Genomic DNA, 24259 nt, shown 5'->3' with positions numbered 1-24259 from the left:
CTCTTTCTTCTTTTCGCCTATTTCTTTCTCTTTTTAATTCTCTCACTCTCTCAAAAAGCAAACTCTATCCCTGGTGCTCTTCCTTTTCTTGCTCCTGCATGTCAGTTCAACCAGCTTTGGCTGAAGCAATGGCTCTCACTGAGATGCAAATGGCAGCCTTTGAAGGGGCACACTGGGAACGTCAATTAATCCAGGCGTTTACGCGCAGGAAAAAAAAAAGGCAGTGCAACCATTGTTCGTAGGCTGTTTCATCTCTATTGTGCTACAGGGACATGTTTTTATCCACTGTCCTCGTGCCTCTGGATTCCGTGGACTCTTCAAAGATTCAGGATACATCAGGATAGGTACAAAGGCAAGGAAATGACATAGGAAACTAAGGAAGTTGAGGTGACACAGGACTAGGGCTGCATTGCATATTCCATCATATCTCTGTTTCTCCCTAAACCCTTTCTAACACAAAAACCAGCGCTTCTATTTGTAGCGATATTCTAACTTACCTCACTATCACCTGTGCTCTTTTGCAACCCCAGACTTCTCTCCAACCTCAACTTTATATTCTCCCCGACCACTAAGGCTGTACTGTTTGCTACCATGCCTCTAACTGTGATCTCTGTCTCTTGGGTGGTCGGCCTTCAGATCTCAACATACCGAGCCCGTGCTTGCATGTAGCGTGCAGTCACGGGGCAGAGTGTGTGGTCAAGAACAACGAAGCGGTGTGCGAGTGTTCCGAAGCCTGCCCGCAAACGTCCGACCCCGTGTGCGGATCCGACGGCCAGACCTACGGCAGCCCCTGCGAGATGCGATTGATGGGTTGTGCGCTGCAGAAGGAAATCAGCATCCAACACAAAGGACCCTGCGGTGAGTACTCACTGTCACAAAACCCAAATATAAAAGTGCTTGCATCTCAGTAATGAATTTCAAATTAGCGTCATGCTCGTACGGTCACATTGCCCCATGCAGTCAGCTATAGTGAGGAGACATGACTGTGAAATGCTGTGAATCATAGCTTACAGACATGGAAGGATCTCGGAATATGATTTAGCAAATTAATTAATAGCACCACAATGCGGAGAGGCAAAATTATAATCCACAGACGTTAACAATTAACACACATAACTTTATATTCATGTGTGACCCCACTGGGAGCCGTTTCAAATCCAGCAAAGGCAAATCAATACTTAACACACTGATGAATTTCATGATCCCTTGTCCGTTACTCTTTATCTGTTCCTCTGTGCTCATCATCAGCCCTTCTATAGCAACACCACAACTCCAATTTGCCTGTTTTGACCTTTAAGTGAAGATGCACTTTGCTTTTGATGAAACAGAGCGCGGTGCATATTTTTCTGTAATTGGCTACATGAGTCACTTGGCTTTGTCTTTCACTGCCGGAGTATCAGCTAGTCATTAGTATACCAGCGACAGTGGAGCTTCAAGTGGTAAAAATATCTCTATACCCACTATGCTGGCACACAGCCATATGGACAGGTTTTTGCAGCTTGGTAAAGCCACTCAGTGAGTACTCCGTGGCATAATACCATTTTGCAACGCCAATTTTCCCATGGACTCTAATTGGTTATTGAGTATTCTTGCTTGTCTACAATCAAGTCATTCACTTTTTACTCAAACTGGGCAGAAGTACAGTGGCTGTTAGCCCCATGGCCAGACTGTCTGTGTAACTCAATTTTAATGCAATAGATTTTTTTTCCTGCATATTTTGACGACAGCAAAAGTCTGTTGGCCTCTGCAGTACTGTATTTGTGGATGAGATGAGCAGTTTCAAACATGATGAGTGCAGCACAATCAGTTTGGTCTTCGTGATCTAAAGTGTGAAAAGATTTTATGGTTGTTACTTATTTATTTATTTTATTTTTTGCACAAAGGAACCAAAGTCTTTTAACAGAGCTCGTTTTTTTAGAGTTTTATACTTAGAATGACAGAGTTAGTTCCTGGAGAGTTGCTATGTGGACTCTCTGCCTGCCTGTGTACTACATCTATCATCCTCCCCTCCCAGCTTTCTCTTAATTGAACTCCAGCGTGTAAGGATGTATGCCGCAGAGAAACAGATCTAAAGCAGTGTTCAGTTGGTGGGCAGGCCCGTCAGTGCCACACCACAGGTAGACGGCTCGGAGTCCCTCCGCGGTAATGAATAGTCTTTATTTTAAAAAGCGAGAGGCAGGACGAGCTGGCGGGGCTGAGGGACTCTGTGTGTAATCCAGCACTATGGATGGTTCTTGGCTCCCAGAGGAACAGGCCTGCGTCAGCGCAATGGTGCCATAAAAATGCTGAGGCATTGGCTTGCCAAGCGCGAGCCAGCCGAGAAATGATGGCGATGATAATGTGGGTTATTTCTGGGCTGTTTGCACAGCTTTACTGGGCTTTTATTCAGCACCATAACAACTGACTGACTTAAGCTATTATCTCACCTAATTATCACCAGCTATTCCCTTCACTAATATACTATACAGGTTCACGAGGCAGAAAAGGAGCGAAACAATATGTGCTGCCTTCAGGTGGAGTAGGAAGAATAGGAATTAAGTGTTAAAGATATATGCACAGAAAGAAGGTGAATAAAATGAGAATGTCTGACCTTTGCACTGCAGAAGAGCAGCAGCACTGGTGATAATTAGGCTTACAAAATATACAGACTGTGCAAAAGTCTCGAGCCCCCCCTCATTTCTTTAGATTTTATTTCCAAGAAGCCAGACCTTCTTATATATGTGTTTTTTCTTTGTCAGTAATTCTCCAGAAGCTCTTTCGTCATTTTTATTTGGACATTGGCTGTTTTTTCACACATTTTCAGTCCATACCTTGTTCCTGACCATTTTCAGATAAGTGTTTTTTGCTTGTTAAGCCACTTTACACTGCTATGATTTACTCAATTTCATACCAAAAAGGCAATTACCTAAGAGTTATTATCTGACAGCTTTAACAACAAAAGAATAATTGGCAGGATTAAACAACTACAGTAGATCAATTGTAGCTAAAAGTCATGTCCTTAAGAAATAGGAAAACAATAAGGAGACATAGGAAACGATCCAAGATGCATCTGGACCTTCAGCTAATGCTCACCAAACCTTCATCAGAAATAGTCCCAGTGGAAGAGTGGCCATCAAGAAGCCATCTTTAAGTGAGGTAAACAGCGAGAAAAGGCTGAGATATGCCAAATTAAACAGGAGTTGGACTGAAAAGTGGCAACGGGTCTTATACATCAGGATATACATTACTGTACTGTACAGAGGAGGTCAGTAGAGAGGTGGGTGTCTACATTCATCTGTAAAACATGGTGTAACCTCTCTAAACGAAATGCCAGTGTAACTGCCAGTAAAAGCATACCTGGAAAGAAAAGAAAACCCACAGTGGAACACTATCAGTCATGTACTGGCCTCCCCAGAGCCTAGACCTCGACATTAATGAAGCAGTGTGGGATCATCATGATAGAGAATGGAACAAAAGGCAGCCAAGATCCAAAGAAGAGCTTTGAATGTCCTTCAGGAAGCCGGAAGAACTATTCCTACTTAAAGACATTACAGAAAGTCTACATAAGAGAGTTCAGGCTGAGTTGAATAATAAAGGTGGTCATACCAAATATTAACTTTCAGCCTTATTAGAACTGTAAAACCTCAGACTTTACTGTTGCCTTACTTTGTGTATTTCCATGTGTATTTGAATTTGTTTGAATAAATCGGTGCACCTGTTTCCCATTTTCCTAACAAAATATAAAGAGATGAGGGGCGGCAGTACTGTTGGTCTTTATATTATTTCATTTATATGATTTCCAGAACACTCACCAAGGAAAGGATGCATTTGTTTACTGTTGCCGTTTTGTTATTTCCATCCAAATGCTCTATAGTGTGTACGCTGTCATATTTATGGCTGCCAGGCTCAGAAGTAGGAGCTTAGGTGAGGCTGTGAGGGTAGCAATAGTGTAGCGGGTGAGAGAAGTGCCACAACAGGGAACTTAACTGTGTATGTGTGTGTGTGTGGGGAGCTTATTGCCTCTCATGGGCCCAGACATAATTTCATTTCTATCCCTCCGGCCTGGAAACATAGTGGTTATCTATATGGCTCAGGTGCAACCTGATAGCAATATGAGTGACATTTGTTATTATTCAGAGATTTTTCCTCCTCCTGCATTGGAGTGGCGGGCCACCTTGTAACAGGGGCTGGAAGAGGTACACTTGGTTAATAGACCCCCCAGCTGGATATCAGTCACCCCAGGAAAAAAGCCCATTCATGCTGACTACCCAAACAGATGAGAGCAGAGGTGCCTGAATCATTTGAGAAACAGAAATAACAACTTCCCCTTTTTTCTCCCACAGGTGTTGGAAATGATATTCTCAGTTGAGTAAGAAATATAGGTCACAGAGGCAGCCTGTGAGAAAAAAATGAGAGAATAAAAGAGGGCAGAGGGAAAAAGGGAGGAGAATGTGATAAATGTTCATAGGAAAGGAGATGGAGGTAAATAAGATGATGAGGCGCAAAGAAAGTGGGGGGCAGAGTTAATAGTGTACTGGCCAGGCATGCATCAACAGGGGAGTTGTTATCACCCAGGCATGTTCACAAGCCTTCAAAACACAAAGCAGCATGCTTCTTTCTGTTTAATCCTGAGGTACTACTCCTCCCAGACCCCCTCAGCTGCAGTTCAGGTGTTCCCCAGTAAGGATATCTAAAAAATGCTGTAAAGCTGGAGGGTCTTTGTTGTTGTTTTTTCTGTTCAATGAGTCAGTTCTTTATGTTTTCAAGGACACTTTTCTACCAACCCACTCCTGTTCCTCCTTCTCACCTTCAGCTCCACAAACACTTTGTCCAAACACAGCAGCACAAACTGTTAAAGTGCAAAGTTGCTAACATCAGATCTCTGGGACTCCAAGGGGACCTTGACAAAATATTAGCAGGTCCTCATCCAAAGGAAGAAAGGTTTTCTTTGATAGTTAAAGACATGCGTGAGGATATTATGAAACCCTGATTCCAAAAAAGTTTGGATCCCATGTTATTAAAACGTTAATACAAACTGAATGCAATGATTTGCAAATCTCATAAACCAATGATTTATTCACAGTAGAACATAGAAAACAATGTTTAAAATGCTCCATTTTACTATTTCATGAGAAATATTTGCTCATTTTGAATTTGATGGCGGCTGCAGGTCTCAAGATGATTTGTATATGGGCAGCAAAGGGTTGGAAAAACTAAGTGGTACTAAAAAGAAACGGCTAGAGATACATTTTACAAAGGATTAGGTTAACTGGCAATATGTCTGTAACATGACTGGGTACAAAAAGAGCATCTTAGAGAGTTTCTCAAAAATAAAAGGTGGTTACAGGCTCACCAGTCCGGAAAAAATGACATATACAAACTTCAAAATAACATTTGTCAATGTAACATTGTATATCTCCAAGTCTAGGGCAGGGCTGTTGAACTCCAGGCCTCCAGTTCATTACCAGGCCTCTGGAGAACTTCAAGACATGTTGAGGGGGTAATTTAGCCATTTATATGTGTTGGATCAAGGACACATCTAAAACCTGCAGGACACTGGCCCTTGAGGCCTGGAGTTTGACACCTGTGGTCTAGGGTATATTAAATCTGATGTTTCTGATAATCCGGAGAACTCTTTGTGCAAGGGACAAGGAGGAAATTCAACATGTGAACCCCACAATCTTCAGGCCTTCAGGTGGCACTGTATCAAAAACAGACATGGAAATCACTGCCCAGGCTCAGGAACAGTTTGTGTGGGTACCACCGTAGCTCACTTGTTAGGCCATGCAACCATGTTCAGCTTGACCTGGACCTTGCTCCCTGCCATGCCAGTATTACCATTTTAGAGAGCACCTTCAGACAGTTTAGAAACATACTGTAGATTTCACATATGCCAAACTTGTATACCCCAGCCAGAGTCTAGATTAAGCACACCTTATTGCCAGACTCATGGCAGACTTGCTCTGAATGGCGAACATTCTAACTCCCGTGATCTGGGTGCCAGTGCTGCCTAAATGGTTGCCCAAATGTTATTAAGCATATCTAATGATCAGCCGATCTCCATACTCACAGCTGGCAGCTGTTTTTGGACCAGAGAATGGTGCCATCTTTGAGCCATTATTAGCCTGAATCATTCTGCTGTAAAGGCAGAACTAATTTTAGCTGACTCTTAAGCTATTTAGTGAATATTTGTGTCAGGTTTTTTATCAGAACTCACACAAAAAGGCTTTAAAATATCTTACTTTGATCTTGGACAGTGTGTCATACTCTATATTTCTCTAGGTTCTTGCGCCTGAAAAGCATTTGCATGAGATGAAAGATCCCCTGTTGTAATATCTCCCATTCTTTATTGTCATGTCTGTGTTTCATAATGGCCAGCCAGACTTTTTACCTTAAATTTTGAACTTTTAATGGTTGCGAGGTTGCCTTCAGAAACCACTGAAACCCAGAAATGGTGATGACAGACTTGAAGACGACTGATTCAGAGATCAGACATGACAAAAAGTACACATCCTAACATTATCAGTAATGGCAACAATCTCCTCTCTTTTCCCGGCTTTGAACTGAGGCTCCCCTCCTCTTCTGTCTGTGATGCATGTTGTCTGGAGGATCAGGCAGTGCAGAGAGCCAGGTGCGAGGGGCAGGAGCTGATAAAGAAGCGAGGCTACTATCAGGACACAGGGCCTGATAAAGGACAACACTCACCACTTCCACTTCCTGATTTATAGCTGTCTCAGCCACAGAGGATCCACGACCACAGCAGTACACTTTTACTATGTTTTATGTTTATTTCTTTTTTGTCATAGAAAAGCTGTGCAGGGGAGATTCTTTTTTTTCCTCGAGAGCAATGAAAATAATTGTTAAGTACTCTTAGCCATTAAATACTGACAAAAGCAATAATGGTACCTCAATACTCCACTCTTATGTGACACCCCATTGTGAAAGTATGGTGTGGTAATCTTCTGCAAGATTGTGGAATCTGCAGGAATTTGCTCCCATCCTAAAAAGAAAATGCATCAGTGAGGTCAGCCACCGACGCTGAGGTCTGGATTGCTGTGTGTGACCGAGATGATAGCAAGAGTATTGAACGGGTCTGTGCTGGTCAGGTCTTCAACAGCAAAATAGTGTAAAGGTCCTTCTGCAAAAAAAAATGTGACATGTTGGAAAAGGTCAGAGCAATCCAAAAACTGTTGCAACAAACTTGGAGCCTAAAATATGATTATAGAAAAATGTCATCGGGTGCCAAGGCACTCAGATGTCCCCAAACTCAAACTCAAGACAGAAGGCCACACTGTGAAAAATAGCCCCAGAGCAAAAGCACACATGAATTTAGCATAGACAGTTGCCCTGAATGTCCTGCTCGTGCAGTTTAATTTAAGCATATCTTCATAGAACTGATCATTCCACCTCCACAGAATGAAACGTTTGCTCCTACAGGCTCCCACAGGCCATGTACTGTACATAAAGTGCCACGTTTCTTGCCATATCCACTTCTAAGTGGATAGCTGTTAATCAAGAAAGCAGCGGATGCCCACATTAGATGGAGAGATGAAGGAAATGAATGGCTCTAAAAGAGTAATAAACAGATTAATAATGTGGAGGGTTCCAGCAGCCAGCCTTGCCTCTCTCAATTAGTGCTAAATCAGCGGTGGGTATTAGCCTGCCCCTAATTGAATGTGATAGTGAGCTGTGCTAATGCAATCCTCCCAGTGTAATTGGTGTCAGAGGAAAAGGTGTCTATACTACTAGCCTTTTCTGTGTATGAGGACTTGGATTTGCCTTCTCATTTTTCTTTCATGTCCCCATGAGGGCTCAGTCAGCACCCTGAGCCTGCCCTGCTGTTTCTTTTGAGGGAAACGTTGTCTCAGCCAATCAGTCAACAGATGAGCTAGATAAATCCTCATACTAAAATCAAGGATTTCAAAAGCTCTCTTTGCTTTTTTTCTGGTAGCATCTGGCGAGAGAATACAGATGTTCTCAGCTTGATTCTGACTGAAAAGCGGTGGAAAAACAGCATATTTTGGGCCATATATAATTAGCCTTACAATCTTAAGGGAAAGCGTGATTTGTCACACTCAGTTGAGGCTAGTTCTTTTCAGCATCCGCTGCTGAGAAGGCTTCCCAAAAAATGGTGCTGGCTACTCCCATCCAGTACCTGGCTTTCACTACTTACAACAATTGCTATTCCGGCCAAGGAGTTCAATTCTTGTCTCATCAGAGCAGAGAATTGTTTCCTTCATGCTTTCAGAATGATTTAAGTGTAATTTGGCAAACTCTAGCATGGCCCTCTTGTGGATTTTACTCAGGACTAGCTTCAGTTTCTGACCACTCTCATAAAGTCCTGATTGACTGAGTGCGGTTGACCTTCTGGTAGCTTCATCTATTTTTGGTGACAATTTTCAAAGCTCATTGTGTTCAGCTATTTAGTTTCAGTTCCAGAAAGACTGGTTTTGGTTGGCTTGAAATTTCTTTAGTGATGGAACCCACTGTGCTCCTGGGAACTTCATGCACTTTAGCATCTTTTCTAAAATCCTCCTCCATGGATTTGTGCTGTGGTAGGGCTCTGTCTGGGAAGTTTTTTTATTTCATGGCATAGTTTTTACCTCTGACATGCAGTAAACTTTAAATGGCATGTGTGCGGCTTTCTGTATTCTTTAATATCATGTGAATGTACCTCATGTACACTAATAAAGCTTTATACAAATTCCTTGTTTTCCCAGGAAAAATGGGAAAACAGGTTATTTCCTGTAGCTCTGAATAGTAAATAATGTTTGCCTTGATTCTCATGCTTAGTTCTTAGCATAATTTTGCATGAGAAAAATGCAACAAATGAGACATTTTTTATTATGAGACATATAGAATACAAATGTTCTTTTTTTATCCATTTAAAAAACAGAGTTATTTTTCCACTTTTGTTCATTTCCATTGTTACCGTGTCCATCTAAACACTCGCCAAGAAGAAAGAGTTTTGATTTTAGTGGAATTTCTTTTAAAATATTCTTTTCATGTGTCACTCTACCCAAACTGTTTTAGTGTTCCTTTAGACGTTGGTGCCTTGTCTATTTATATAACAATGCAATGTGTCAGGAGTAACATAACTCTCCAGCCACTTTATTAGGCAAACCTGTTCAACTGCTTGTTAACACAAATATCTAATTAGCCAATCACACGGGAGCAACTCCAATTAGGCGTGTAGACGTGTTCAAGACATCTTGCTGAAGTTCAAACGGACTTTGAAGGTGGCGTGTTTTTTAGTGGCTACTGTGGGCATTTCAGAAATTGATTTTTCCACACAGTCATCTCTAGGGACAAAACATCATTTGAATGAAGGTTTTCTGGTCAGAAATGCCTCGTCAAGACCGAGGCTACAATGTGCTCACCTCTACTGGGCAATGGAAAATTGGAAAAACATTAGCTGGTCTGATCAGGCTTAGTTTCTGGTGTAACATTCAGCAGTTTGGGTCACAATTTAGCGTAAACGACATAAAATCACAGCTCCACCCTGCCTTGTATTAATGGTTCAGGTTGCTGATGGTGGTGTAATACTTCTGTTGCACACTTTGAGCCCTTTAATAGCAACTGAGCATGATTTAAACACCGCAGCCTACCTGAGTATTGTTGCAGACCTTGTCCAACCATTTGGGACCATAGTGTACCCAACTTCTGATGGCTGCTTCCAGCAGGATAACCCACCATGTCACAAAGATCGAATCACCTCAAACTGGTTCCTTGAACACAAGTTCACTGTACTTAGATGGATTGGCCATCCTTTGATCGTGGTGGGATTGGAGATTTTCATCACGGATGTGTAGCTGACAAAGCTGCAGTCTATGTGCGATGCCATCATGTCTGTATGGACCAAAATCTCTGAGGAACGTTTCCAGCATCTTTTTGGATCTATGCCACAAAGACTTAGGGCTGAAGCATCCAGTTCTGTGGTGTGTAATTAAGTGGGATCTCAGTACTCTGATTTTCCATCCTCTAGTAAGATTGAATTTTCCAAATCTTCACTCCATATACTGAGCTTGTAAAGTAAAATATTTGTACTGTAAGTTTGAACTTTTTCCAGTATTGGCACAGTTTTGGTTTCTTTGCTTAGCACCTCACCAGTTTGGTCTCCAACATTTTCAAAATTAATGATAATGGGTGCGTCAAAGTAATTCAATTCAGCTGTATTTATACAGCGCCAAATCACAACACCAGTCACCTCAAGGTGCTTTATATTGTAAGGTAGACCCTACAGCAACGCATACAGAGAAAAACCCAACAATCATATGACCCCGTGTGATATCAAAGTAACATATAGATGAATGACAGGACCCAGTGTTTCCAAGCAGAACATTATATCCTAATGTGATAATCAGTGTTATTCACTTGACTTGTCAGTAGTTTTAATGTTGTGGCTGAAAGACCAAATGACAAACCAACACTACTTTAAGAATCTGTAGTAGCCAGAAACTCATTCCCTCGCAACTTTATATTCACTTAAGTGATGTTTCAAGCATCATCAGAAAGTAAGATGAGCTGAAAAGCACTGCACTGCACTGCATTTGCATAATGATAACATAAGAGAATCCATTTTAAGTCTACCATACATTAATACGAGCAGTGTAAAAGAAACTTAATATCCTCTAAATTCACCGTTTCTCTTAGAATCAGACCTCGGCGCCAAGGTTATGTAATCCCACAGGAAGCACACATGCACAGACACACTTAACCATTTGTTTGCCTGCTTGTCCCCATCTAGATGAGGCCTGTGCCAACTGCTCTTTTGGGGCAATCTGCGATGCCCAGAGCAAGCAGTGTGTGTGTCCGTCAGAGTGTGTCAAGTCCCACCAGCCTGTGTGCGGCAGCGATGGTACCACCTACAACAGCGAGTGTGAGCTGCATGTGCGGGCCTGCAAACAACAGATGGACCTCCGAGTGGTCGGCCAAGGAGAGTGCAGTAAGTAATGCGTACATTTACAGTATGTCATCTTCAGTGTGTCATTATTAGTATAAATATGAAGGACACATCAGCGATCTTAGCACAAACTGGTGATTTGATATTAGGCTAGGGAAAAAGTGTGCAATGTTCATATGTAAAAGATTCATTTCTTTCCTCTGGCTCTGAGTTAAATATGGAAATGACATGTAAAAATAGTGCCCATCAGGAAGCTCATAAAACTGCAGGCACTTCAAATACAAGCAAACTTGTCAAACTGAATTCTCAGATGGGAAATTGCTCCAGCAGCATGTGCTGTATATGTTTTAAAGTGGAATATATTACGAGGGGAAGCAGCGTGCATGACAAATAGAAAAAGGAAAAGAGAAATCCTGTTTAAAAATATATTCCAGAGATGACTTTGAATGTCCATGTGGATCATATCCATCAAAATAACTCACCAGTCATGCTGTGGCCTGCCCCTCTGCTGTGTGTTTAATACAGAAACATGTGGCAACACTGTTTGTGCCATGGGTGCCCGGTGCGTCCAGAATAGGTGTGAGTGCCCGCCGTGCTCAGGTGAGCCCTACTCCCCAGTGTGTGGAAGTGATGGCACCACCTACGACAATGAGTGTGAACTTCGCAGACATTCCTGCACGCAGATGACGAGAATTGACGTGGCGAGGCTCGGCAGCTGCGACGAAGGTAGGAAAATGGACTTTGAAACAGTGTAATTATCTTTATCAAGCGACCTGCGGTGCCGTATTTAGTCGTTTGTGGATTCGTAGCTGCGACGTCTGCGTCGGCTTAACACTGCAAAAAGCATGAGGCGACAGCCGCGGTGTGTTTCTGTAAACAAAACCTGTTAGAAATCCAGAAATGACTTCTGGGTGATTAAGCTCAGGTCAGCTGTACGTTTTCAACGCAGTGTTTTCATTGGCTGCTTGTCTGGCTGACTTTGTTCGCGAGCGTGCTGTGCAACGTATGAGCTGCAGCTGGTTTTTGTTTATTGATCTCACCGCTTCCCCCCCATTGCTCCTTGATGCCTCAATAAACTGAAACTAATTAATTGCAGACAGTTTTTCATTTGATATTTGGAACTTGTAGATGGGATCCCAAGCTAAATGCTCCATGCATTAGAGGTAGCTAAAAATGAGGTAAGGGCTGAGTATAGATGACTGAAGTATATTAGAGCCTGAGAATATTATGTCTGCTAAAAAGATGATCTGTGAATTGTAGGCTGGTGATTACTGCATGTACTTTTACCTGAATTCGCAGCACGAGCTGTAATAGCACGAATTATTATGCTCGGCTTTTATTAGGAGGGGGGCTAGGTTGTGTTTGTTTGTGTTGTGACAGCTAGGGTACACATTTTATCTAGCTCTTCTATTCAATTAGGCTTTTAAATGCGTGACCGATGGCACTTAATGTGAGTATCCCTCATTTCCATGCCTGTAGCTTTGTCATCGCTTCGCATTCTGAATAAATGAACTCTAATTCACCGTGCAGATCATATCTTGATCAGCGCTGACAGACTGAGGCGGGATATCACAGTCCCTCGCTCATCCCCTTCTTGGGGACAACTCTGGAGGGAGCAAAATGCCAGCCTCTGGTTTTAAATGCAGACAGTGGCAATGCTGCTGTTCCCTCGTGGCTAGTTGGCCATCACAGTGAACATAGTCATCTACTGACAAGGTGTGAAGGGGAGCAGATTACACCTGCCGGCAGGAGGGATGGCTGGAGAGAAGAAAGGAGGGGGTAGATGGAGGACAGGGCAAATAGAGATGAGGGGGAATCCACTTCCATTTTGATTGCTACAGCCAGGGGTCTTTTTTCTTTTTCCTCCCTAACCCCCCCACTACCATTGTCTGCCGTATTTGGCCCCAGGCCTGCGAGGCGAATCGCACCATCAAAGCTTCTTGTGGCCGATTTAACATCATTTCATTGACTGAGATAAGTGACTTTTTTTGTATGTGGAGCATGAAGAAATGTGAAACTGTATGCCCTCGATGCAGACGTGCAGACTTACTGTCACCACGCACACACGCAGCTACACACTCCTCATTGTCTGTTGGTTGTATCAGGCAAAAAGTACTCTCATCTGCATCCCAAGGGCATTGCTCTGCTTGCAGTGGCTGATGGCTTTGTTTTTATATTTTATTCTCTCTACCATACTGTCTCTCAGCATTCTCCTTTTTCCCATCGCTTGCTCATTTTGATTCAGAGAGAACTGTCAGGCTTACACAATAGAATCTTTTCTTTTTTTCCCCTTTCTTTTTTCTTTTTGCTCTCCACATCGCACCCTGCTGTCCCACCCACTCACATCTCTTTCCATTTTGCACTCCTCTCCATCAAAATTGTCCTTCTTGACAAAAGGGGCGCCAAGGCTTTCACAGACAGGGGTGGAGAAGGGCTCGGTGGAAATCAATAAATTTCACCCCAGGGGCAGCAGACGGTTCTGTCCCCCCCCCTTCTTTCGGCCCCCTCAAATCTGACCCGGACCCTCCACAGGAAGCCTGTAAAACAGTCAAAACCAATTTGCAGAAAGTTGTTCTACTTCTCTCCTCCTGCCTGTCTTAAACAGGATTTGCTGCTGATGGATTCACCCTTGCCTACATGTACAGTATCAGTGGTAGATTTGGCAAAATTAAGAGCACATGCTGTGTTATACAGCACCCTTGTCACAAAATGTAATTCTGTTTTTTTTTCTGGCTCTATTGTAGACAGCGGCAGGGCTCTACATCACCAGTATGCGCAACTCCCCACTCCATACTTCAAATCTAAGATAAGCCCAGAGAGGAAGTGAATGTGTTGATTTATTTGCTTACGTAGACCTGACTTAAAAACCATCCTCATTAGTCTTGTTGGGAGGAGGGGAGCGCACGGCATAAAAATGGAAGTTGTTTTCTCCTGCCTTTTTATTTAGCAGTAATGAAAAATGACAGTGTTCCCACTGTTGGCCATACAGGGAAATTTATCACCTGTTTAATTTCACACTCGGGTAGGCCTGGCCTCAGCTCCTTTTCTCGACACTGACAAAGTGGTAACTGAGAGCAGTGCATCACCTACGGAGGCCCGAGCCCCCTTTTTTAATTGAATAGACATTTAATAAACAAGATTATGAGAGCAGGATCACACGGCGATGCTGGATCCTCACCCTCGTCGCTCCTCACACGGCACGGATGTGATCAAGCTCCAAAAGACAGGAAAGGGCATGAAAAAACAGGCAAGTGAGTGGCTGGGTGGCACGAGAGCTTCCCGGAGTGTGATCAGCGCATTTTTCCTTCACGGTCCATTCATCATGGGGGCTTCTAACCTTCCGTTGAGGCAACAAAACTTCTTTTCTCCTCCTGCCATCTAAAAACACCCCATCCTCCCACTGGCTGTGATGCTTCTCCGTCCTACAGGAACTTTATTTAGGCTAACATGCTGTCACATCAGTCAAAGAAGGTGGTACTGATAGAGGGAGCAAAACCGTTGTCATTTTCAAAGAGGGAGAATTTCTTTAATGTCATAGATGTTGACATTCAGTCAGGTCATGATATCAGAGGTATCATAGAAATATCAGATGTCTCCTGGATCATTGATGTTGACACAACAAATCTGGTTTGCTGAACATCTACAGCCCCCTCCCCTCCGTCATCTATAATTTACCCAGGTTCTCATGTTTTCTCCTCTTCCCTCTACTTTCAGTAGCACACAGTTCAAGACAATACCATCTTCCTCTTCACTTCCTCTATTATTTCTACTGTCAAAGCCTCTCAGTCTTTTTCGGACATTATTCTTATGCAATTCATTTCCTTTCTTCTCTCCGCCGCTCAATTCTGGCTTCTTAATGGAGCTCCCCTGGCTAAATAGACTCAGGCTTCTGACAAGACTGAGTAAAAAGAAACGGATGGGCAGTACGGAGAGAATAGCTGATGCAGCCATCTTGGCTGGGGACATATTAATTGAAAGGTTCATAGGCAGCGTGGGTGACGGGCACATCAAAGAACAACAGCTAATTAGGACCCCCTCCCCTCGCCTTTCACTTTTATTTATTCCATTCTAGTGTCTTACCTCTTTTTATATATTTATCTTGTCTGTGTGAAGGGACCTGAGTGGAATATGAATCGGCTACTCCGGCATTTCCTTTTTACTGCGTCGTGCTGAGCTGGCAAACAGTAAACAGATACAGGAAGCCGACCACAGGCTGCTGAGCTCCCTTTCTGTTTCTGATCTCTTCTTCTCACTTTCAGATGCCATCTGACGCCGAGTACCTGCGATAATGTCACTGGCAGCTGAAAGCCATTACGCAGCGCATTAGCTGTGTCACAAAATGTTATGTTTAACTCGGACTGTGGTTCGAAATCAATAAGTTGCAACAATGGCAAATTCAAGTAAACGGATTAGGGTTGGGGCTTTAAAATGGAGACAGAGCGATGCTTTAATAAGCACTGATGGTTCCTAGTTTTTTGGGGGGGTTTTCTCGGGGAGGGGTGGGGGGGGGGGCACTCTTCACAAAGCTCCAACTCCTCTGTTGAAGGCACAGATAGTAAAGCGACGTCTCCGCCGCCGTATCGACCACTCAGATCTCTCCCAGCACCACAGCTGATGACCCATATCGAAGAACAGCCGGGGCTTCATCGGCCCCTCCCCGCACCGTGCACTGTGACCTGCTCCATAATCTACTTTGGGAGACAGTTTATGCTAAGTGATACTTCCATTACACTATGACATTGATTTAACCATTAGTGGTAGTGCATCAATACACTGAGCCGAACGAGCCCTAAAAGTAGACGAGAAGGGAAAGAAAGACCTCGATTACCTAATGCGCTTTGAGTCTTCTGCCTGCGCTGGGAGCTTTTAGTTGAACTGTAGTCCTTTTTTGAATAACAAATTTGTTTTAAATGAACTTTCTGCCAGCCCCCAGGGTGCCTCGCTCTGTCTGACATTCTTTCCGTCTTTCATGCTGCATACTTTCTTTCCCCCGCTTTCACACACGTTTACCTAATCTCCCTCTGGAGTTCCACTGTAGGTAAAATTTGCAACTTCAAAAGCCAGATCCTCCCATTTTTTTTTTGCCTGCACTTTGCAATCCCCCCCCTCCCTTCCCCAAATTTGTCTTCCTCAAATCAACCCACTTGTCAAATCCCCCCCCCCCCCCCCCCCCCCCCCTTTCTGGTGCTTCTTTTTAAATCATTTTGTAGAGCTGTACATCCTGGCCCCTAATTGGGTTTTTATTTGTCCTTGCTCTGCCTCGTTCCCTATAAACATTAAGCCAGCCTTAGCTGTTCCTCCTACTGCGATACACAGACGTGCATTTTTAAAACAAGCAAAAAGCCATTTCAGGGTCGCAGTTAAAGAGTTGCCGGGACAACTTTCTTTAAAGTCTTGGGAGATAATTAGATTTTACAGAACACTTTGCAATTAGTTGCATTCTCATATCGGGAAGCAGACACCCATAAAGCAGGCCTCGCCACCAATTCTCTCCGCACACTTGGAGGCCGGAGTTAATAATTCCCTCCCCCTTTTTTTGTTTCTGATGTAATTGAAATGAAAGGATGCCTCACTGGTGGTGCAGAGATGTCTAATTTATTTAGTCAATCGGTGGCCCTCGCTAGACACCGTCATTATCTTGTACTACCAGCAGCGCCTTTGGTTGCCTCTCGCCATCATGAGGGGAAATGTAAATTATCTTAACTTTACGGCGCCCACAGTGTTTAAATGTAGTTTTAACTTCAAGACAAATAAAACTATGATGCCCGCTAGATGTATAGATTGTGATGTGTGTGCATATGTTTGTTAATGATATTGTGTGTCTTTTTTTATGCAGACTGCGGCTCGGGCGGGTCTGGATCGGGTCAGGAGAGCTGTGAACAGGACCGCTGTCTCGTATTTGGAGGCACGTGGTACGAAGACGCAGAAGACGAAAGCGACCGATGCCTTTGTGAATACAGCTGCACGAGTGTGCCTCACAGCCTGGTAAGACAGCCTTCAAAAATCATTTGCCATTAGCTGCTAATGTGGTTAAATCTTCCAGTCCCTTCAAAGCAAAATGCAAAAACATAAATCGCACACATCTGCTTTTGACATTTTCATCGGACAAACTCCAATCTCCTATAAAATGACATGGAAAATTATTCCTGAATTTTTGTCTTTAGCATAAAAAGAAATCTAGATGTCTTCTGAATTTGCCGAATAACCTTGCTTGTTACAAAATCCATCAGGGGCCACTTTCTTTCTTATTTTCTTGTAAATTTGACAAAATTGTAAAACATGGGGGCGTGGATGAAGGCACGGGGGACTTTTTCAAGGTCAGCTTCAGATGGAAAATCTTTTCGCAGCATTTCTTATTCGGAGACAGCATGACTGTACAACCTCGGTAATTTGTAAGCCAACGCAAAACTCAAAAAGGATCCCAGAAACTGAGTAACTGGGCAGAAGAAAGTTTTGTGACATCCACAATTAAGCATCAGAAAGGCGAGGCATAAGGCTGGAGATGGTGTTTATGTTGCGTCCGTCAGTGGAACATATAGGTTGACATAGTCTGCATAACAGGGGAAAGAAACACTGTATTTATGGCTTACCTGACTGAACACCACGTGACACGAGGAGAAAGCTCCAGTGACGACAGAAACAGACCTGTCTAATAAGCAGGAGCAAAAAAAATATCCTCTTTTCCCACGAGGTCATCTTACCGTCATGAGCAGCAGCAGCTTGCTTTGTTGTCACGGATGTGGCTCAGGTGTCACCGCATGGTCTTAAGTGTGGTGAAACTGATGACACCTGATTAAACCACGTCCATTACAACTGAGTAAAAACGCCACCTGACAAAGGCCGTGAAGTATTATTGAAAGCAACCGAACTAACCACTTAATGGCTCTTTAGTTCAGCGTCTAGGTGAATGCGCTTTTACTTTAAATACAGGGCACGCCTCGGTAAAAACACGCGGCCTGGTAATAACTGAAGCGAGGTAGAGCAAAAAGAGCTGAGGGGTTAAGCTAGACGCTGCTTCAGACTCTGCTTTGTGTCTTTCTTTTTGCAGGTTTGTGGTTCCGATGGGAAAAACTACAGCAACGAGTGCGAGCTGAAGAAGGCCAGATGTGAGAAACGAGAGCACTTGTTGATTCAAAATCAGGGACCCTGTGCAGGTCGGTACATTACGCCACTCAGAGTCGATGTCATTGCAGTGCACAAGAGCACCCTCATCAAGTCTCATTGTCGCTGACATCCCATTTCTCCACTCATTCCATCCATCGATGGGGTTGTAATTGTCTCTAGTTTGAGTGTAATTCTGACAGCACTGCTTGTGTCTCTCTTCAGTGTGACCTGGTTAGCCATAAGCAAGTGAAATGATGGGAGGTCAGTGTTAAATTTGATGTGTGGGTTTGTGTAATTTGCTCAGGGAAGGTTGACTCAGCACACTTTGAGCTTTCCAGCTTTTCTGGGAAGTGGCTAGTCCACGTGGGCCGGCTCGTGAGCAGAGTTAAAAATCTTCCTCTCGGGCCCAAGTGTGAACTAACAGATAGCAATAAAGGCTCACTTTTCTGTCCAGATATTCAGAGAATTTAAAGCAATAAACCTGTGCTCCGGAGCTTGCTTCTTAGCCCTCAGGACACCACTTTCCCCTCTTCCTTTAATATAAACTCCCTCTCTTTGCATGTGATGAATGACATTTATCAGCCACAAACGCTGTGAGATCAGTGGCAGAGCAGCAAAGGTTAACCATCTTCCTCTCTGTGGCTATGTTAAATGAAGAGCTTTTTGCTAGCACAGGCCAGGGAGCAGAGCAAAAGGCACTTAAGGGATTTTGTGTGATCATTCCAGTCTGTTTGATTCCCCTTGGGTCTGAAAGAGAGGAGGATGGAGAGAGTTTGAAGAGAGTGAGAATGAAGGAGCTGCCAGTGTTTTCACACACATCTCTGCAGATTCTTCTCCTTCCTAAGCTGGCCTCCTTGGGCACTGACTGTCACGCTTCTCTACCATCCATGGATAATCAATCCTTTTTTGAAGAGTCCTCTATGGGTACAAGGCCTCTGGGTTCTCATCTCCTATTGGCTAATGGGGGGGGGGACTCAGATCTTGGGGAATTTCACTGCCCTCTGCATTAGCTATGTAAGGAGAAACTTCATTTGACCTCAGCTCCATAAACTTTATCAAAACATGCCAGCTCTCAGTAGCGGAGCATGAAAGCAACCTTGTATTTCAGAGGTTCTCAGTTTGAAAAGCTACCTACTTTGCATACAGTGTCAACACAGCCGTCTGCTGCATGCACATTTGTAAAGTTTGCCTCTTGTAGCATTTAAAATAGTATTTATTTTTTTTTGCCACCTGCAAACTCAAATCAGGGTCAGGGATTTCAATATAATCCACTGAAATTTTTATTGGTTTACTAGACACATGTGCAGATGTGCCCTTGCAGGAATATAAAAGACCAGCAACAATCAGCGAAGCGGAGAAGGCGCAGCAGTGGACCTTGAAAATGTGAGGGTAATATTGCTTGTCACAGTGAGGTGCATTGTGCCGGACAATGGAGAAAAACCCTTGAAGGGTGGAAGAACATATGAAATTAAAAGTTCTCCTTGTCCTAATAGGCTCAGTACAGATAGCCGAATGGAGCACTGAAAAGTGGCAAGTTAAATGAACTGTGTCCAAAGCCCATCTCTGGAGTGGGAAAGCACTGGAAAAAGAGCGCGCCGAGTCATCACCATTAGGCTGAGGCTCATATCCACACCAGTAACAGTGTGATTTATGGCCCCTGTATCTCCAGCCTCCAAACTCCAAATGAGCAACACTAAAAGAGGCGATGGGGAGGGCAATAGAGAGACACACAGAAAACCAAGGGTTTTCCCGTTTCTATCTACAACTTTACTTTTCACTCCAAAGTATGAAAAAATGTGAACAATGATGCTTTTGCTCCGGCCATTAAACAAATCCTATTTTCCTCCCACTGACTGTTTTGTTGTTCTCTTCCAATTTCTGGAGAAGCGCCAGGTTTGAGGAACGCATTTGTTTTTATTTTGCTGAATGTGGCTCTGTATTCAGTGCTGTCACACTATTTTGGCGTCTTGTGCATCCTTAGACAAAGGAGCTCTCCACACAGTGTGCGCAGGCAGAAACTGCTTGGCAAATTCCTTCGCATTATGCAGCAGGCCTTTTTTTTTTTTTTTCTTCTGCTTCTTCTTCTTTTCTTTTTTTGAAGGTTGTAGGGCAGCGGTGCAATTTCGTAATATTAGACAAGAACAAATGAAGAGAACATGCCTTCTAGTAGGTGGTAAATGTCAGCTTCTGCACATTCACCAGAAATGCCATTGTTTGTTTTCACTGGAGGTAATAGCATCATTTTCCCCCTGATTTTGAGTCATTGTGGAGAAAGTAGCAAATAGAATTGTTATCTTGAAGCCGACTGCCAGGCTCTCCACCTCTGCCCCTCAAGCCAATCTCATTGTTGGCAAAAAAGTTACATGTTGTTCAGAGATTGTGTTGTTTAATTCCCCTCCTCCACCACCATCAACAAACCCTACAGTAATCACTCAAATGCTGGTGTTCCTCTTTCTCTCCCTGTTCCATCTTCCATCTCCCCTCCCTTTCCTTCCCTACCTCATCGGTGATTTCAGCCGTATCTCTGCCGGACCCGACGGTATCCGAGCACTGCAGCGTGTCAGTGTACGGCTGCTGCTCAGACAATGTGACGGCCGCCTTAGGAGTTGGACAGGCAGGATGTCCCGGTGAGTCCTATTCTGTGTCCCACTTTGACCCGTCAGTGTGTCACGAGTTTTTAAAAAAAAAAAGGAGGAAAAAAAAAGTAGATAGTATCAGGCTGTTTGCAGCATATGGGCCTCGTTGTCCTTGACTGCAATTACAGTAGCAAAGTTGCAGAGCCGAAAACGTTTCATCTTAATCCAAGGAATAATTATGATAATTCTGCGCTGTATCAACAGAAAAATCTCTTCATCTGATGATCCTGACAAATGATAGCGCGCAGATGGAAGAGAAAAGGCTTGCATCGAGCTGTAAGCCAGGGGATACAGCATGGATGGAGAAAATGCAGACGGAGAAATAAGAATACGCAGAGATTTAGAAAAAAGGAAAATCACCTCAGCGCGCTTTATCCACCTTTTTATTTGCGGAATAGGGTTTAGCTGACATTTGAGCCTAGCATAAATCTCTAATACAGAGTATCCATCACAGTAAGCATTATCCAACTCTTATAAGCTACAGGGATCTATAAACAGCAGCAATGTAAGTTTGCTGTAGAAAAGTGAAATTCCTTGTTGCTCTTTTCCCCTCAGCTACCTGTCAGTGTAATATCTACGGCTCCTACAAGGGGACGTGCGATCCAACCACCGGGCAGTGCTCCTGTAAGCCGGGTGTCGGAGGGCAGAAGTGTGACCGCTGTGAGCCGGGCTTCTGGAATTTCCGCGGCATCGTGACAGAGAACATGAGCGGCTGCACTCGTGAGGAATTCCTTCTTTGTATCTGATCAGCTGTGCAAATGTGTTTTATTTCGATGACGTTCATTTTATGTATGTTACTTTTCAATCCTTACATTTCCTCTCCACAAATGGTCTGTGCACACACACACCGAAAAAAAAATCCATGCACATCAAAGTGTTAACACGCAGAGAGGTTTTATTTGGTTTTCAGAAATCCTGAAATAGTGAAATAGTTAGTCTAGATCAGAGATGTCAAAGTCGGTTTAGTTCGTGGGCCTCAGCTTTGATCTCCAGTGGGTCTTGTCAGTGGGTCTTGTCAGCAACTTGTCAGGATCTGGAACTTTCATCTCCAGCATCTCCGCAGACATCTCCAACTTTCATAGTTTGCAAAGTCCTGACTGACTTGTATGATTCATACCGCCTGCTCTAGATACACCATCAATATTTCTGTGTGCACTTTTCTTCTGATCTACTTTACTTTTATAGTTACTGAACAATTTTTTTTTCCAGAGTATAAACAATGTTAGTTATTCCCCCCAATGTTTTCTGGGAAGAAACCCAAAACCTCTGAGTCTGTAAAACTAAAGTCTTTGCCAAATAAATCCAAATCTGCATGGCTGGAATCCACTCTACATAAGTGAGAGTCATATTTCTCAAGATAAGAGCCATAGTTTGACAATACATTTCTCACTGAATTAATAGCAGTGCCTCCGAGCTACCCTTTTTAGAACAGAAGTTTATAAAATGAATATCCATAAAATATAGTCAGTCAAATTAGATTCTCTTCTAGTTAAGCTCCATATATTTATAGAGCTTAACTATTTGATGAGAGTTTTTGTGGAAAGATGTCTTACTTTGTCCTTTAGACCTGTCAAGGCTGTACTGAATGAACCATTCTCATTTGTATTCGAGTAAAGAACAGGGTCGGGACCCCTTGTTTGTCTTGGTGTAATGCAATATGGTGACTAGCTCGTATCCTGCCGCTGAGGTATCATAGGACATAGCTCCCCAAGTCACAGAGCATTTTCAGTCAACAGCAGGAAGCCTGCAGGTGCCTCACCCGTGGCCTGACCTTAACAAGGTTTACCCAAAGCAAGCAGACAGCACACCACATGCCAATACCACGTTCAGCAGGAGAGGAGTGGAAAACAACACACGTCATTGATTCCCGGAACATAATGGACTTGATGTCCTTCCCCGGCGTTGTTTTCCTGAGTTTCTCTTACGTACTCATTCCCCTCCTTCTTGTCCTCCTCCTGTGGCCCCTAGGGCTGGTTGAACTATTACCAACCCTTGATACTTAAGACAAAGATGTCTCTCAAGCACAACGCTACAGAGGCTAAGGTTGCTTCAAGCACAGTTTGTACAGACTATAAACCGAGCTATTCCTATCTCTCTTCCTGCCGTCGTCGCTAATTGACTGGCCTTTTTCCCCCCTCATCAATCTCTCTCATTTTTTTTCCACCTTTCCACGGCAGCATGCAACTGCGACGCTACGGGCTCAGTCCGGGATGATTGTGAGCAGATGTCGGGTCTGTGCTCTTGCAAGACGGGAGTGAAGGGCATGAAGTGCAACGTGTGTCCAGATGGGAGCAAGATGGGCATGAATGGCTGCGACAAAGGTAATAAGAAAGAGCATCAAGGCCAGTGTGTGGGGCATTCAGAAACCAAACACACACACATTTCTCTCCTTGGTTCCAGCTTCTCTCTATCATTCCAAAGTGGGTTTTGTCACTTATCTGATTTGTGGATCAGCCTGGAAGCAGCCATTTCTTTCTTCATCGGCTCTTTGCATCCATCAGCTTTACTGGCAAAGAAGGAAGTGGCTGCAAGAGAGCTGATCAATAGTGATTAGGAAAATACTCAAGTGTACAAATGGCATGTGGATGACACATTTCCCATTGATATTTTATTTTCTCTACACAGTTGTGATGATTCATTGTTCTTTGAATGTGTGGGTTTATACCTCTGTTTAAGGACTATTGATTACTTTTGATTAATAATAAAAACAGCCCTGGTGATTGTACAAGCCACAAAGCCGGTTGAAGGAAAGGTTAGTTCCTGCTGTGGGGGCCTGCAGCTCCTTGATTAAGATGCACCATCAGATATCGACTGGAAGTCAAATGCTTAATGAAGCCAGCAGTCCCAGCACAGTGGTGGGGCTCTTCGCCACACACCCTGCCAGATAAAAAGGACGAGTACTAGGAGGGTGCAGCACATAAAAGCAGGAGCTAAAGGGTGGGGTGCTCTAAGCCTCTGTGATGAAACAATGCAAAGACCCCACACTCACATCCAGGTGGGTGGATGGTGGACTCCCTGCAGCAGATCCTGCTGCGACAGCTTCAAGGCTTCAAACAGTCTTTAGGGGAGAACTGAGGAGAGATCTTGAGTGCTCACCTTTGGGCCCCTCAGAAGATCAACTTTTTTTTGTGCAGCAGTTTTGGAAAATTGCTGTGCATGCCATGAATAATTGAAACTCAGAGAATTTGGGAATTCTATTATCACTGTTATACGGTTGGTGTAAAGATGCTGAATACAGGATGAAGTCTTTCAGCTCACTCTTTCCACACTATAAAATCACCCCGAGTGCGACAAGTGGTGTTTTAACCTCCTAGGACCTGGCGTCCACATATGTAGACATCAAATTATGGGTTGTCTAGACCAAAATACTAAATTTTGCTCTTCAGGGCCCTGATATCCAATTATGAGGACATTATACTGACACTGTTCTATCCAAATTTAAAGCGAATGTCCTCATATGTGTCTCTCATTTTTCTCAGAAACAAAAATCAAGTAAAAAAAAAAAATCTGGTAATTCTTTGTTTTTACATTCATCAGGTCCCAATCAGCCCAAATATCAAAGAGAAATAAAAAATGCATGCCATGAAAGAGTTCGGATCTTAGGAGGTTAAAACTGTGGCACAATAGCACAAGTATA

General features: G+C 43.4%; 1 protein-coding gene across 3 annotated transcripts in view; it reads left to right on the top strand.

Annotated features, from left to right (window-relative positions):
* The window catches only part of agrn (agrin), a 268675-nt gene that overhangs the window by 195148 nt on the left and 49268 nt on the right, over positions 1-24259 (top strand). For all 3 annotated transcript variants that reach the window (XM_082517913.1, XM_082517914.1, XM_082517915.1), the window contains 8 exons: positions 637-858; positions 10727-10924; positions 11408-11608; positions 16719-16867; positions 17931-18036; positions 20503-20613; positions 21178-21342; positions 22800-22943. In XM_082517913.1, the coding sequence (XP_082374039.1) occupies positions 637-858; positions 10727-10924; positions 11408-11608; positions 16719-16867; positions 17931-18036; positions 20503-20613; positions 21178-21342; positions 22800-22943 (1296 nt within the window). The remainder of the gene's footprint in view (positions 1-636; positions 859-10726; positions 10925-11407; positions 11609-16718; positions 16868-17930; positions 18037-20502; positions 20614-21177; positions 21343-22799; positions 22944-24259) is intronic.

Source organism: Aulonocara stuartgranti (genome assembly GCF_965226115.1).
Source record: "Aulonocara stuartgranti genome assembly, chromosome: 20".
NCBI classification, from domain to species: Eukaryota; Metazoa; Chordata; class Actinopteri; order Cichliformes; family Cichlidae; genus Aulonocara; species Aulonocara stuartgranti.
Note: the sequence above shows the minus strand (reverse complement) of the source record. Positions and strands in the feature narration are given on the sequence as shown.